The sequence below is a fragment of the Sebastes fasciatus genome, chromosome 10 (genome assembly GCF_043250625.1).
Source record: "Sebastes fasciatus isolate fSebFas1 chromosome 10, fSebFas1.pri, whole genome shotgun sequence".
NCBI lineage: Eukaryota > Metazoa > Chordata > Actinopteri > Perciformes > Sebastidae > Sebastes > Sebastes fasciatus.
Window position 1 is genome coordinate 10,579,799 of NC_133804.1, and position 16,406 is coordinate 10,596,204.

Here is a 16,406-nt window from a genome sequence, read left to right on the forward strand (position 1 = left end):
AGATGCAGGCGGCCGGCATTAAAATGAAATGAGTGTGTGATGTGCGTGCTAATAAATAGCTTGTTTGACATGATGCTATTCTCATTCACACAGTTTGCTCTGTGATAACCGGGCGGATTGTGGCCTCGTAAAGACGCTCCATGTGTTGTTTTAGGAAGCCATTACAAACTGGGCCGTCTCCATTACAAGGGCTATCTGATCATTATTACCGCCATCTGTAAAGCACACTCAAACCTTACCACAGCTGCACACACACACACTTACTACCTTCCGCTGTGATATATACAGTATATGCGTGTGTGTACATACAAACGTGACACAGCGGCTGTTCCACTCGTCACATTGCGGCTTTCGGGTCAACACGTTTTTAGTCCAACCTACTTAAAGCAGTAGTAGGCAGAATGTTTTTGGCATCATTGGGCAAAAATTCCATAATAACCTTTCAATATATTGTAATTTAAGTTTTCTGAGAGAAAACTAGACTTCCGCACCTCCTCATGGCGCTGTTTTCAGGATTTAAAAAATCACAGGTCATTTAATTTTCCTATTGGCTGTTTATTCAACGGAGGCAGCTGTCAATCACTCGCAAACTCCGATCAAACGGTCAAACTAGGGAGTGCTGATTAAATATGAATCAATATTCTGTTACTGTAATGCCTATTTCTCACCTCAAATGTTTTCAGAAACATCTTGTAGTGTACTGTTTAGCTGTAAAATGAGAGTTTGCTCCGGCTGGTGGACGGTGCTTGGTATTTCCTCAACTGATCTCAACATGGCGGCTGGGTCACAAACTTTCTCATTTTACAGCTAAACAGTACACTACAAGATGTTTCTGAAAACATTTTACTTAAGAAAAAGGCATTACAGTAACGGAATATTGATTTATATTTGATCAGCGCTGCCTAGTTTGACCATTTCATCGGACTTCGAGAGTGATTGACAGCTGCTCAGAGACGGCAAGGCTCCAGCTCGGCTCTTATTGGTTGTTTTCCTCCGGTCTGTGAAATCTTGCAGATGCCATCAGGAGCACCGGAGGACACAGAGGCACATGATATTTTTCAGGTTACCTGTCTCATGGATTACTGTCAGGACATAGTGACCGTTTCATAAAAATAACTTATTTTAATCACATTTGCTCCAATTCTACCCACTGCAGCTTTAAGCAACACTGAGCTGGAGCACCGCAACCCCGTCAAAGCGTCCAACTTGCAAGGCTCTTTGAGAGGCCGAACCCCAACAACACCCGTGCGGTGCAATCGCAATCTCCCAGCCAGAACTGCCCCGCACCCTTCAAAGGCTCATCACAGGACGCACATCTAATGCACAGAGAAGGCCGATTAAAGCCTCAGCCAGCCACACGGCTTTGAAGCGACTGCTCCAGCCCCTCCGATGGGAGCCAAATCATTTCCCTTCCCTCCACCACTCCATTGTGTGAGAGGTGCACCAGGCGGCTCTGTTCGGTGGCCGCATGTGGGGCGCCTTCAAGGATCACGCCACTCCATTCCAGAGCTAGGGCCACTACAGGAAATGAGACTCTCCCGGATGCACAAGGGGCTTCTCGGGCAATAAATATATTCATGCATTCATGTATATTTGAAGTAAGGGTTTGACTCGGCCCCGCATAATGCACATGCAAGGGTTCCCGACTTTCAAAATTCTTGACATGCACGAGGTGCCACAATCAGAAGTGTATAAATAAATCAGAAAAAAATGCAGCAAACAGAGCTACTAAAAGCAGCAACACAGGCCCGGGCCCCGGCGCAGCAGAAAAAGGACTCGCGGAGGTTTGTCTGCGAAGAAAAGCTTTCATCTCCGAGACAGGAGAGGAGCGATGTGGCGGAGGTTTTGGGCTGTCATGTTTCACGGCGGGGGGGCTTGAGAGACAGACGGAGGAGAATAGCTAAAAGTAGCCAAACTTTTCAGCGGTGGGGCGAAACTGGAAGATGAGACAGGCAGAGCGCGGAGAGAGCGCCACACATTAAGATTAGCAAGTTAAAATCACAGTGTGAAATATTATATTACAGAGCCTTAAGAGGGGAAAACTACCACGGTTACTCATTAAATGGAGTCAACGCAACGCCCCTCGGTCTTATTCTCTGCATAGTTCATAAAGCGAGCGGGGAGAGGTTCGGGGATATTGTGTTTGCTTTAGCAGACCTTCGCTCCTATTTCCAATATCGGAGAGATGAGAGGCTTCCACGGCCGAGCACATCATGGGGGAGAATAAACACACATCTGATGGGAAACATGTGTGTGGGAGATGAAACGGCCTCCCTCATATGAATGGGATGAAATATAGACCTGTGTCCTGCTGCGCTCCAATCATGGCCGTAAGAACTCGGCGTGGAGGGGAAACGGCAGACCCCCGACAGACTCTCTCACTCAACACACACACACAAGCTGCCAATATGGCCATTCTGGAGCGGATTCATGTGGAGGCCAGAGTCTGACAGTGACATCTCCATTCACTCTCGAATTCTTTTTCTCTTCTCCAACATGCACGGACACACACACACACACACACACACCCACGGAGAGCCAGAGGCCATGGGAGGAGGAGCAGCGCCAGGGCATAAAAAAGCCTTTCTCCCTGCCGTGGGTCTCTGTGGGGTTTAGCATGGCATTATGGGAAGATTAGACTTTAGAGTGCTCTACTATCTGATGTCATTGTTGGTTTTTGCGTTGTCTGGATGGCTTGTGGAACTGATGGCAGCAGGGCACATTTCTCTCCAAACAAAATGTTGTGATTGATTGCAGGTTCCTATTGTATCTGTCTGGTATGGCTCTATTGGAAGAAGAATTAGTCGGACAAAAAGTCATGGAAAACGCTCCGCATCTGACTCCATCAATCAAGTCGGCAATCACAATAATTCAATTAAGAGACTTAAATCCCGCTGGCTTACGAGTCCCTGCTCCAATAGCCCAGAGACAAACTCAATTTACTGACAATCCATACATGATAGCATTAACTCCACTTTAAGGCTCAAATCTTTTTCCATTACTTACATTTTCTAAATATCGAGGGAAATGCAAAAGGAAATAGCTGAGTTATACTGTTTACTTAGAGAGAGAGGACTACTCCGGAAAAAAATTAAATAAACAAGAGCGACTTTAAATGCATAATAAAATTGCAGACAGGCCGCCCAGACAAGTAAAACTAATTTGCAAGTTGTTTAGAAGGGCTGATTTGCAAAACACAGAAACTTTAGAAATGTTTTTTTAAATGGCTGTACATCAGAGATGCAGGATTGTGGAAAGACTGGGAGAGGGAGGCCGCTGAATATGTGTGTAATTGTCTTTTTCCCCCCGTTTCCGAGGTGTGAAAGGGAATGCAGGGTTGCGCTGGGGTGTCCCAGGGAGAGGCGATTGAAGCGTCAGTCACAGCTGCCACACAGAGCCCCGGCGCGCAGCAAATCCCAGGACCGGCCCTCGTGGGCGGAGGGGGCCGGGGCCGGGCCTGGGAGCAGCGGGAGTCCCACAGGCCTTTTCTTCCAAGCTCCTCTCACCAGCACAAGGGGGACCGGGATCACGCTGGGAGTTTGCTTAGAAAAGGCTGAGCCAAGACTTGGCAGAATGGGTTAACGGAGGCATGCAAGCACACTCACTCACACACAAAATGCTTTTTGGGCTGTCTGTCTTGCCTCGGGGCATGGTGGGAAAAAAGATGAAGCAGGGGGGAAAAAATCTGAGATAAATCAAACTTCCAGTAACATCTGAAAATTTGGGACACACATTCACAGACATACACACACACACACACACTAACAGTGTAAGAAAGGGACCTCTCAAACAAGATTACTGGAGAAATGAGTGGTTTTTGCTTGATGCCTGGGGAGCCTAATAGTGGTAAAGTCCTGAGGATTATACACTGTGCCATTTCCATGCTGGCTCTAATAGTCTCCATGTCCTGCCCCTGTATGCCATAGATGGATTATGATGCTTTATAATTAACGTGGGGGAGGGGGGATGTTACAGACCGCCCATCTGCCACACTGACACACTTACAGGAGGGTATCCCTTGGGAAAAAGAGAGCCGCTACCACACTATTCCATTACTTTATCATTCTATCATTCTATTATCCTACCACTCCATTCAATTACACTGTCACTCCATTAGTGTACTCATAACAGTGAACAAAGCGCTCCATGATGATCATTAATGATATGTTCAGAGCTGGTTGGGTATGGTCATGCCTCATCCAGTCTCTACTTGTAAAATATCATCTGTTACAAAAGTAAAGCTCACTTTAGTTCCACTCAAGGAGCCACGGGGGTAAGTGGTTCACCAGTTCCCATGACAAATTTATATTATATTATATTATATTAAATTATATTATATATTATGTTATATTGGTATTGAGTTACATCAAATTCCATTTGGAACAGAAATTTTTTTTTTTGTAGAACGGGAAAGTTGAAGGTTACCTTGGAAAGTTTGACGCAGGTTTGACAAAAAAAGGTTCACTTGCTTGATTTTTTCAGAGCTTTCAACCGCATGTCATGGTGTTCCTCAGCAGATGGAGTATGCTTCATGAGAAGACCAAAACAAAAGAACTGTAGTTGGAACTATTAAAGCTAGTAGAATGAACCTTAAGCAAGGATTTGTTTTTGTTTTGTTTTGTTTTTTATTCAACTATATTTTCTGTAATTTTGTAGATGCAGTTGAAATCTTCAGGAAAAGCAATTCAAAGTACTACTACTAAAACTAGTAAGTGGACCTTGAGTTAAGATATTTTTGTCTGATGTCCTTTTTGTAGGTTTAAAGCTCCAGAAAAAATAGTAAAATTACTACTAAAGACAGTAAATGGACCTTGAGTTAAGTTTTTGTTATCTCTATGTTGAAAGCTCCAGAATAAGCCAGTAAAATTACTATTTAAGATAGTAAATGGGCCTTGAGTTATGTTTTTTTGTCTAATATACTTTTTGTAGCTTAAAATCTCCAGAAAAAGCTAGTCAAATTAATACTAAAACTAGTAAGTGGACCTTGAGTTAAGGGTTTTTCTAATATACTTTTTGTAGGTTGAAAGCTCCAGAAAACAAATAGTAAAAAATACTACAAAAAATAGTAAGTGGACCTTGAGTTAAGAGGTTTTTTTGTATCTTATATACTTTTTTGTTGGTTGAAAGCCCCAGAAAAAGTTTAAAATTACTATTAAAGATAGTAAGTGGACCTTGAATTAAGAGTTTTTGTCTAATATATTTTTGTAATGTTGTAGACGCTGTTGAAAGCTCCAGAAAAAAAGCTAATAAAATTACTACTAAATCTAGTAAGTGGAACTTGAGATAAGAGGTTTTGTCTAATATACTTTTGTAGGTTGAAAGCTCCAGAATAAGCTTGTAAAATTACTACTAAAGATAATAAGTGGACCTTGAGTTAAGATTATTTTTGTCTAATATATTTTTTGTAATTTTGTAGATGTGATTGAAAAAGAGAGTACTTTAAGTACTACTTAAAAAGTAAGTCGATTTTGAGTATTTTTTCTCATTTTGTTCTTCTGCACTAAAGAAAAGTAGAAAAAGTTGCCTACACTTGCATCATAATTTAATAACCTACATTATTCATCAAAACTTTGACATTTTCACTTATTATTAAACATGCTCTCCTAGTCCTATGCCACCACATTGTTTGTTGGGATCCCTCATCCCCTTCCCCAAAGTCCTGGCACACTAAATTCCAACCTCCCCACAAAAAGTCTTTGGAGTGCCACAAACTGGGGAAACGGATCCCTCGCTGCCTGTATGCCGGTGACAACTCATGACGTGTTGTAGTGCAGCTGGCTGTTAAGGTTGCCTGCCCGCTGTTTGGGCCTGGCGTCTGATGAGGTTTGCCTCCACAGCACAGAGGGGTTCTCTGAGAAAGAGTTAAATCTATGAGGTCAGTCCAGAGGAGGAGGTTACGAGTTCCCGAGTCGGAGCCGCAGGGGTAATGGTTTTAGAGATGGCTGTCACAGAGATCCGTTCCACTGTCCAACACCGCCGCTGATCTCCACCAATCCAAGTCCGCTCGCTTTTCAATCGCTCAACTCTCTCTCCCTGTCTCCCTTTCTTCTTTTCTCCCTCTCTTTCCCCCTCGCACTGACACATGGAAGTAATCTGGGAGCTCTACGCTGGACTGAAAGGATGTGCGGTTGAGCCCAGGGCTGCGTTTCAACGCTCTACATTAGCTTCCTTTCCTCTCCTGTTTAATCCCCTTATTTTCAACTGCTCTTATGTAAAAGAACTAAGATGGCAAACAAAAGGCAGACTTTTCCTTGCTTTTGCCCAACTTTTTTTTTTTCTCCCCCACTTCCTGTAACTCTGCATCCCTACATTTTTTCACTCGATTCAGCCGAAGCGCGGGCGAGGCGACGAGAAGAAAATCTTAAGGGAAGCTTTCCAGCGCCTGTGCCTCTGCTTGGCAGAGCCGGAGCTGATGGGAACTTCCTGGTTGCTGCCAGCCAGGCCTTCGTCTAATGAAGCCGGGTCGCTAACTGCCTGTAAGGCAGCCACTGTTCAGCCACTCCACACTCGTCCACCGCTCGGCCCTCAACACTTTCACAGGGGGCACACTGGCACGCTTCTAACACTTCCTTAATGCTCCTCTGTGGCTGGACAAAGAACAATGGCACACCGACATGCACTCTCAAGCACTCATTCACTTCCATAAGCTTATACTTGTCCCTTTCATACCAGACTTAAGTGTCCTTTAATTGTAGTATGAACACATAAAATTATTTTAAAAAAATAATTGGATTTGAAACTACAGCACCACATAAAAACCCCATATCCAATACTTTGTGTTTGTTTTTTCCCACTATAAATCATGGGGTTTTATTACCAAAACAATTATGCTGGGCAGCACAAAGTTTCAACAAGTGTGTAATAGTTTTCTGTGACTCACAGCAGCCAACCTCAACCTAAGCCTGTTACGCCCATGTGAGTCTCTAGTTGTTCCAAAGTCTGCTTCTCAAAATTAAGATATATTTTAGATAATTTTCTGTTCTAGGGCGGCAACTAACAATTATTTTTATTATCGATTTAATCCTCTTTTACTTTATTGGTTAATTGAGTCATCATTTAGTCTACACAATTATGAAAATTGCCCAAACCAATTTCTTGGAGCCAAAGATCTTAAAAAATAAAGTTATTAATTCAAAAGTATATTACACAAAAACATGGGCAATTATCACATTATGTGGGCAAATTAAACCATCAGACAGAGATTTTTCTGTCTCTATATTGTGGTATCTATCTCTTAATGTATTAACAGGATTGTTGCATCAATGTGATGAAATTTCTTGATCTGTCAGGTTTTTAATTCCCTGGATTAACCTGAAAAACCCTCAGACATTCCTGTCTGGTTACTTTAACAATGAGCTGTTTCACAACTGAGTTTCTAGAAATTATAAAGTACAACAATAGATTGATATTGTGTAGGGATGCACCGATACCGATACCGTATTGGATATCGGGCCGATACTGACTCAAATACGGATTGGGTATCGGTGACAATTCTATGTTTATATACTATATACATTATATACTGGAATTTTAATTCCTGTTTAAGTTTTGACCACTTTGTTGCCGTATTAAAAAGATTTACACTTGAGTTGTAATTCCTGGTAAATTTGAAGAGTTTTTACCAAGTTGCTGGATTTATTATTTAAATAAATAACAATTCAGTAAATTTATATCTATGTATTTATTTGTTGCATCTTGTTTTACAAAGTTAGGAAAGCAAAGTTTAAGTCAAGCCTGGTGTTGTTGTTGTTACCCACAAAAGAATGATCCCAGTCACTTCCACACAGTGAGGCATACAGTTTAGTAACTAAACACTGGTATTGGATCGGTACTCAGTATCGGCCGATACCCAAAGCCCAGGTATTGGTGACGGTTTCGGGACTGAAAAAGTTGAATCGGTGCATCCCTTGTTTTTGATCAGCTAACTGATTAATTGACTCATCTTTTCCACTCTCCTTCCAAGTGACTCGTTGCATTCAGCTGTTGTGCCAGTTGTGACTCAGTCCCTATGATATGTAACAAAAGAAAACCAACTGTAACTCTTGGTCATGAGGACCAGTTGGGATCTCATGCATGCACACGAAGAAAAAAAATGCGAAAAATGAGTTGCAAATGCTCCCAAAGCCGGGGGAAACGAAACCGGTTTCATGTGCACGACTGCTCGAATATAAAGAAATGAACGCATCAATAACACACAAAAAGCAGAATGATCAGCTTTCAGTGATGTGGCAGCCAAACCACCACAGCGGATAAAGTGAGTCCATCTGGAGTGAAACCATGATGGAAAAACTGCTTTTTTTCTTTGAAATAATCTTAAAAAAAAGCACTGCAACCCCTTTTTCTGAGCCCAGGTTCCCTGACGAAGATAACCAAATGAAGAAGAATCTGTCGTTCCGCACCGCTGAAACAACAGACATGTCGACACAGAAGTGCACGCACATAAAAGCAAACGCAGCTGTCCTCAGAGTGAGACACAGGGTGCCTTTACAGCACCACGGGCCAGTTGCTTTCCAGAAGTATTTCTCATTGGTCAGCCCCTCTCTCTTTCTCTGTGAGTGGGGCTCAGGCTCTGAGTCCTCTCTGTGTGTAATGAGATCTTTATCAGAGGGAAACACGATCAGAGTCTAAAGGGGGAGAGAGGGGGGGTGGAAGCAAGGAGAGAGAAGGTGTATCGCGAGGGGTAAAGGGGGTAGGAAGAAACAAAAACAGGCCTCTGACCCTCTCAGCAGTGACCCACACTGCAGCGAGCGGCGGAGGGGAGAGTTCGCCAGACTCGCCGCAAGAAATCCTGTTCCTAAAGTTTCATCCGACTCTTGCTCGACAGGTTGCGGCAGTTTCGAGCTCTGCAGTTGCAGTTTGTTTTTTTAAAGTAGCTCCTGCTTTGTTATATTTAAATGTCAGCTCAGTGGAGCGTTTCTGCACACCACTTTGCAGGAGTCAAAGATTTCCCCCGTGTTCGAGAACAAACCTTTAAAAAAAAATATTGCTTTGATAGCATCTGGTTCTAAAAACAAAGATAAGGCGGACGTTTGTTTTTCCTAATTACCTCCATAGGAAAAACAATTTTTTTTTCCCTCATCCAATTATCTTATCAGAAAAAGCTAATTATGAAAACAAAACTTGAACTTTAATCAGGGCTTCTGTGCACCTATTCTCCTAATAGCGGCCGAATACAATTATGTTGCTTTAAAAAAGTCCCCTCATCACTTCACAAGTTGTTTTTTTCTCTTTTGGGAAAAATGTAACGTGTCAGTGGCAATCAAATCCAGTTTAATCATCATCAAACTCCCTGAACTTTTAGACCATGCACGCACATTATCAACCAAACCAGCCAAGTGTTAAACTGTGAGCCAGGAGGCTGAGGTCAACGGACAGCAAAACAAGATGAGTAAGAAAAGACCCACAGCAACAGAGGCTTTAGCTGACTTTTATCAACACAAACGCCTCTCTCTCCATGTTTTGCTCTTTTGTGAGCCTCAAACCCGACACGGGGGCCCCAAAAAAAAAATTTCGAGCCTCGACGAAATGCGAGGAGTTCAAAATCAGTGCAACAGACGCCTCGCCGGCCCGTGGCTGTTTCCTCGCTGTGTGTTTTCGGAGGTGTTGCGAGTGTGTTCTCCCCGCTTCTCTCCCGTCATTTTGTTTGTCTCCTTAGCTAACACTCTGCTACAGGTCCTGAGGTAAATATTAGCTAAGGAGGGTTAGAGGACGTGCAGGAACCACTCGTCAGATTATCATTAAATTGGCATCGCTGCAGAATTCCTTAGCACACTGTGATGTGTGTGTGTGTGTGCGCCTGTACGTCGCTAGCTTCAGCCAAACCGATGGGACGTGATCAGTCATAACAAAGTGACATTTTCGGGCGTAATCCCACTCAGCTAAATGAGAACTAATCCGATTTGCTCTGATCAAAATCTTAGACGCTTCTTTACCGGCCGAGGACGTTGACACATCCAGCCTTCTGCTCAGCTGCTCCTCCACCCTTTTACCCCCTCGCCATTTCACTCAACCGGCTTCAAATTAAATATCAAAAAAGGTCTAACACATCCTGCAGCTAAATTCTGGGATGTTTCTTCTTCTACTTCTTCTTCTTCTTCCCAGACGGCGCTAGTGCGATGATGTATGTTGCCTGTTCAAGCATGCTGGGAGGAAATCAATTAAGCAAACCCCAGTTATTGAGAACGCAGGAGCTGGAGTGATAGCATCCTCGCATGGAAATCCATAACTGAGGGACCCGCACATAAAGCCTGAAAATACACACACACCATAGTGGCCCAAAACCTGCTGGTTTCCTTTACTTTGCCTCATAACTCATGGCCTGTAGGGAGGCGCTGGTATTGTTATATTTCTGTGTGTGTATGTGGTACAGTGTGCAAGCAGAGGGCCAGATTAATTTATTAGCTGAGGCAGCAGTGCTCCCCAAAGTGAGAACAGGAAGTAAGACATCGTAAATCTAGATAAGTCACCAGATAGTGTACTGTACATTTCTATAGGCTTCTCTCTCTTTCTCTCTCTGAGTGTGTGTGTGTGTGTGTGTGTGTGTTATCACCATGGAGCAATATAGGCCGAGACAGAGAGATGGAGTTTAAAACAACAAACAGCGAAGACAGATGCTGATTGCTGCACAAGTATTCCTCTTTTTTTATTGCCTATCAGACAACGCCGCTGACAGATACATTTCAGAGGAAAAACAGGTTTGTCTTTTGTTATTGCGAAAGCCTGCACACAGCACGATAATTGTCTTTTGTTTTCTAAGCGCAGAGAGCAGCAGGATAATTAGGTTGAGGGAGAACACTTTGCCGAGTGCATTATTGTTCCACTGTGAACTTTATGAAATATTCGGCCGGCGTGGTGGGGATTTTACAAGGAGCGGAGTGGATGAACAGCTGGAGAAATGATCTTCCAATCCCTGAAAAACCAGCGTGGCAACCTCCTAAGACATTCCCAGCAGGTGACATCATCAATCAATAAACGTCTCACCCACCCCCGTCCATCTTTTTTCATCTGTCTGCCCATGACTGACAGGAAGTGTGGGTTTTTGTGCACTTCTAATATGTGTGTGTGTGTGTGTGTGATATCTCTTGTCTGCTTCCACTATACCTCTGCAGCCATAGAGTCAAATGAAAGCTGATGGGCCGTAGTCTCACCATTAGGACCAGGCCACACACACACACATCCACACACACTCCAGTGAACATGGCAGCAATATTCATACCCACTGACTGCACAACGAGCTCCTATGACACCTGACATTTGGGGGATAAATCACGGATCCACTTGAATGAGTAAGTTCTAGTTAGAAGCTGATCGAGCTACTCTCCATTTCCCCTCGGTGCAGTGAGCTCAAATGAAGGTCAGTCAGCTCCTCGGCTCTTCCACACACACACACACACCATACAGAAATACAGGAAAGAGAGAGAGAGAAAGAAAGGTTGTTTTTTTTCTTCGCCCACTTTTTAGTGTATTTTCCCCTTATGTGTGCTTTCCAACATCATGCAAATGTGGGAGTCAAGTCTAAGTGGGTGATAATTGTTACCAGAGCGTATTTTATTATCAGCAGTCTGGGCTCACTCTTGCTTGTTTTGATGGGAATAAAATGAATCTTTAGAAAGAAATGTCTGGCTTGGCTTTTGAGAAACTCGCCCTTGATTTGGCGTGGGGGGGAAATTATAGGCTGGATCCCAGCCAGGACCATTAAGGGAAATTAAATTTGTTTCAAGCATTTCTTCCTGTGATATGTAAAAACATCTTATCACGCATATGTGTGGGCAAACTGAGTTCAAACTTGGGAGAGTTGGGACCCTTACAAAAAGGCAAGTAACTGGACTACACCTTGAAACACCATTGCTTATCTAGACTTCCATTCTCCACTCATTTAATTACATCAATTACAAGAAATTGTAGGGAAGAAGTGGACTCACAACTCTTTACTGAAGTGTCCAAGCAGACTTTGACCTGTGTCTGGTAATAAAAAAAGGGACATGTAATAGTGCCATAATTTACTATAATAAACCATCTATTATTGTGTTATAAGTGAGGCCCACTGTATATTGTAGAAGCCTGCACCTACTGTGTCTCTTATTGTTATGGAAACCCCCCCACTGAGAAATAAATCAACACAGCAGCTGCAGGAATGTCAATTAAAACTAAATGTTCCTTTTTTTTAAAACACAACATAACCTAACCCAGCTTTTTTTACGCACAATGGCAACTTTTTCCAGTAATGTCAGTCAAGTCAGTCCTCCATTACAAACACACACACACACACACACAGCGAGTTTGGCATGCTTTGCACAAAATGAAATACGAGACTTACTTGGAATTCTGCGAGCTCCAGATTATAGTCTCCAGCGATTTGCCTGCTGAAGGTAACATCGACCTGCACATGAAAATAAAGATCCAGAGGTAATACTTCCAACAAGAAGGTCCCGCCATTCTGATGAGACAAAAGTGAGCGGATAAACTCGAGACAGAGCAGCAGCAGCAGTGGACGGACAGGCTGGCACAGTGCGCACTGGCTGGCTTGTCTGGGCAGCCTTTATCTGTGGGAAGGGGAGCAGAGATCAGTCGGGAGCATGTGAGGTCGATATCAGATACATGTCCTTCTGTCCGACCTTTTTAAAAAATCTCCAGATCTCCTGGTGTCCTTGACTGAACTGGTTCTTGAGAGGATGTCCTGGTTGACCTGTGGCTGTAACACACACACAAAAAAACAGCCCTTCTGCGATCTGGTATGTGTGATCTAACCAATGGTTTGTTTTTGGAGACGATGCGTCTGCCGGTGTCTTTTGTCAAAGCTCCTCCGATGGTGCCTGCTGCTGTACCTGTCGCTGTTTATAGCCTACAGATGGCCACATTCATCCATCAGTCACAACTCCGGAGCACGCTGGGAATCCAGAGGTCCACACTTCATTCCAGTGTTATCTTTCACTCCTCCTCCTCCTCCTATTCTTCTTCTTCTTCTTCTTCTTCTTCTGCGCAAAAGGAATTTCTATTGTAAAAATACTCCTCAGCGCCGTTCCGCGTGTTGCGTGTTGCGCTCCAGCAGCAGCAGCAGCAGTAGGTATAGTATAGAGCCTCTCTGTCTCTCTCTTTAGTCCGACTGGGACATGCTGCGTGCCCGCGGTGCGTTCAGAAACCTCTCGGTGTTTTGTTGCCGCTCGGACTCGAAACACACAACAAGAAAAAGTGCCGCGGTGATGTCAGACCCGCTCTCCAGCTCGCACCGTGCCTCTGAATCCGCTCCACAACGTTTCCATGCCGGTGTGTATGTTGGGTTTTTAGTAACCGTGTGAAACTCTCTCTCCGTTCCTCCGGTAAGTGCAGCAGCTCGAGCTCAACTGTAACCGGAGCCGGAGAGGAGCGCGAGGGGGACCAGCCCACAGAGCGCGCATCGGCCAATCACAGCGTTTATGGGGACGTGGATGGGAGGAGAGGAAGGGAGGAGGGAGGAAAGGAGGGGTGAGGAGGCATGCTAGGCTATAGGAGAGGGAGTGTGTTATTGGGTTGACCCCGCATCTCCACCCCCCCACCACCTCGGCCCGAGCCATCGACCCAAATTGAAATGGACTTTGGAGTTATTCGTCATACTGAAAGCTTTGGTAGGAGGAAAATGAGCGTGATAGTTCTGCTGGAGCCTGCGTAAAAGTAACCTACTGGAGAAAAAAAACGTTGGCCCCTTTTAACCCTGCTTGTCCCTGTAGATCCTGGACTGCCATATAATATTCTTATAATATAGGCCATAGGGAATTATAATTATGTCTGTGGTAGGTAGGATAAGTGAATTTGTAATATGTTCTCTCTATAACCATAGACCTCTCCAAATTTATATAAGAATCATTAGAATTTACTGTGTGTTATTGGGTTGACTCCAAATCCCCACCCTGCCACCACTTTAAACCTGCTTGTCCCTGTAGATCCTGGACTGTATGCCATATAACATTCTTGTAATATATAGGGCATAGGGAATTATAATTATGTCTGTGGTATAGGTAGGATAAGTGAATTTGTAATATTTTCTCTCTTGGCTATAATTTCAGTGTAAAACCTCTCTAAATTTATATAAGAAATCTTTAGAATTTTACTGTATAGGTTTTGGTTGAGGAAAATGAGCGTGATAGTTCTGCTGGAGCATGCGTAAAAGTGCCCTACTGGAGAAAAAAACTTTGGCCCCTTTAAACCCTGCTTGTCCCTGTAGATCCTGGACTGTATGCCATCACATTATAGGCAATAGGGAATTATAATTATGTCTGTGGTAGGTAGGATGAGTGAATTTGTAATATTTTCTCTCTAGGCTATAATTTCAGTGTAAAACCTCTTTTAATTTATATAAGAATCTTTTAGAATTTTACTGTATAGGATTACAGTATCTGTTATTTCGGTCCTCCCTTTTCTCCTCTGTGAAAGGAATGATGATTAATGGTCTCTTTGGATCCCTTTCTAGTTGTCCCCTTTTGGGGATAATGAACTGCATGAGAACTTAGTCTCCAGTGTCAATAGACAATAGACGGTCGGTAGCCTATAGTCATTGGGCCATTCATTCATTGAGGAAGAAATGCTTGACACATAATTGATCATGTCCATGTCTGTGCCCCCTTTGTGTGCCTATGTGTGTGTGTGTGAGCGAGAGAGAGTGAGGGAGAGTTTCTCTTAATTTTGCTCCATTTATTCAATCAATGCCGCCCCCTAATGGTGGTGATGAAATCCATTCATGGAAATACAGGAGGGGAATTCAATATAATTGGAAAGGTGAGATAAGAGACATTAAGACATGTCTTATGGTTCCTGAAATTATTTTTTATTACATCCCGCTGTGCCTTGACAGCCCATAAATCTTTGTGAAACAATGAACGTGATATCAAACCCAAATGGTTATACACTCTAATTATCTGGGAGCATTTATACAGTATATGTGTGTGTGTGTTTCATGTGTGTGTGTGTGTGTGTGTGTGTGTGTGTGTGTGTGTGAAGCAGTGATAACAGGGGCCGTAGAGTGTCGTAGCTGCAACAGATTTCTGGCTCAACTTACACCTATTTAAAAGGTGCATGAGAAGGGGAAAAAAAAGGTTTGCAGAGGTCACAAAGTTTATTCTTTATGCTGCTGGAGTTTTGCCACGACTGCATCCTCCGGGAGCCTGGCTGAAGACCGTCAGTCAGAGTGTTGTCATAGTAACAGCAACACACAGGCCACAGTTGCCACAGAGGCTGGCATGTCCCGTCTGATGGCCGGGGACGTCTGGGATACCTGATATACCTCGGTGACCAATCAGGCGGTCACAGATAGATACCTGATCTGCTGCGAGCCAATGAGACGCCTCCCGTGTGCAACTTTTGACGAGTGCCACAGCTGCGGGTCAAAGCTGACTGGCCAATAGGAATATGGCTGCAGGACGATGATGATGATGATGATGATGGTAGACTGGACATACCATGCTGTTGTTGTAAGAGTGGGATCAAACCGCAGCCCGGAGGCAGCAGAATCAAAAACACATTATTAGCCAAGTACAATACAATACAGACATTTTCCTTGAGAAGCTATCAAAACTAATATTTAACAACAGTAAATGTGGCAGAAGAACAACTCCTCATCATACACAGTACAAGAGTATTATGGAAGATATGTAACAGATATTGGACTGTCCACATCATTCTACACAAACATAAAAGCTTTACGCAACGTGACACACAGTGCAGTACATGTAAGGACAAAGGAGAGTATTGAGTGTAGCTTTCAAGATCAATCCCACACTCGGAAGGCAATGTGATTTTTTTTCTCCCCCCGCCCCTTAGACAGCCATCTATGAAATAGTGGCATTTCCGAGGAATGAGGTCATCATGTTAATGTGTATAGGTGGCTGTGATTAGTGCTTCTATAAATAGCCTGGATGTACTTTGATACCACAGCAGCTCATACACAGACTCTCTTCAGGCCCTTCAAAATGGAGTCAGGCAGCGACTAAAGACTATTTTCATTATTGATACTCACCAAAGTTATTACAGGTCATACCGAGGGGGACATGAACGTGTGTATCAAATTTCATGGCGATCCATCCAATAGTTGTCGAGTCATTTCACTTGACATTTGAACATATATGTCAACTTGGTGGCACTAGAGCAAAAGTCACCATAGTCATAACTGGATTCATCCTCTGGGAACCATGAATATCTGTACAAAATGTTGTGCCAATCCATCCACTGTAGTAGATGTTGAGATATTTCACAGAATAAGTAAAAACTTTGACCTGCCAGTGGCACACCAGGAAATGTAAGGGAATCACCAAAGTCTGGAGAATTCATCTTCTGGGAACCATGAATATCTATACCAAATGCCATGGCAATCCATTCAATAATTGTTGAGATATTTAATAAAAAAGCAAAAAATATCAACCTAATGGAGGTGCTAGGGG

At 43.4% G+C, this 16,406-nt stretch overlaps 1 protein-coding gene across 1 annotated transcript in view; it reads right to left on the reverse strand.

Annotated features, from left to right (window-relative positions):
• efnb1 (ephrin-B1) overlaps positions 1-13,315 on the reverse strand; it is a 66,528-nt gene extending 53,213 nt beyond the window's left edge. Inside the window, exon 1 of the mRNA XM_074648039.1 lies at positions 12,317-13,315. Coding sequence (XP_074504140.1) covers positions 12,317-12,435 — 119 coding nt within the window. The 5' untranslated portion in view covers positions 12,436-13,315. The remainder of the gene's footprint in view (positions 1-12,316) is intronic.
• Positions 13,316-16,406: the final 3,091 nt, after the last annotated feature.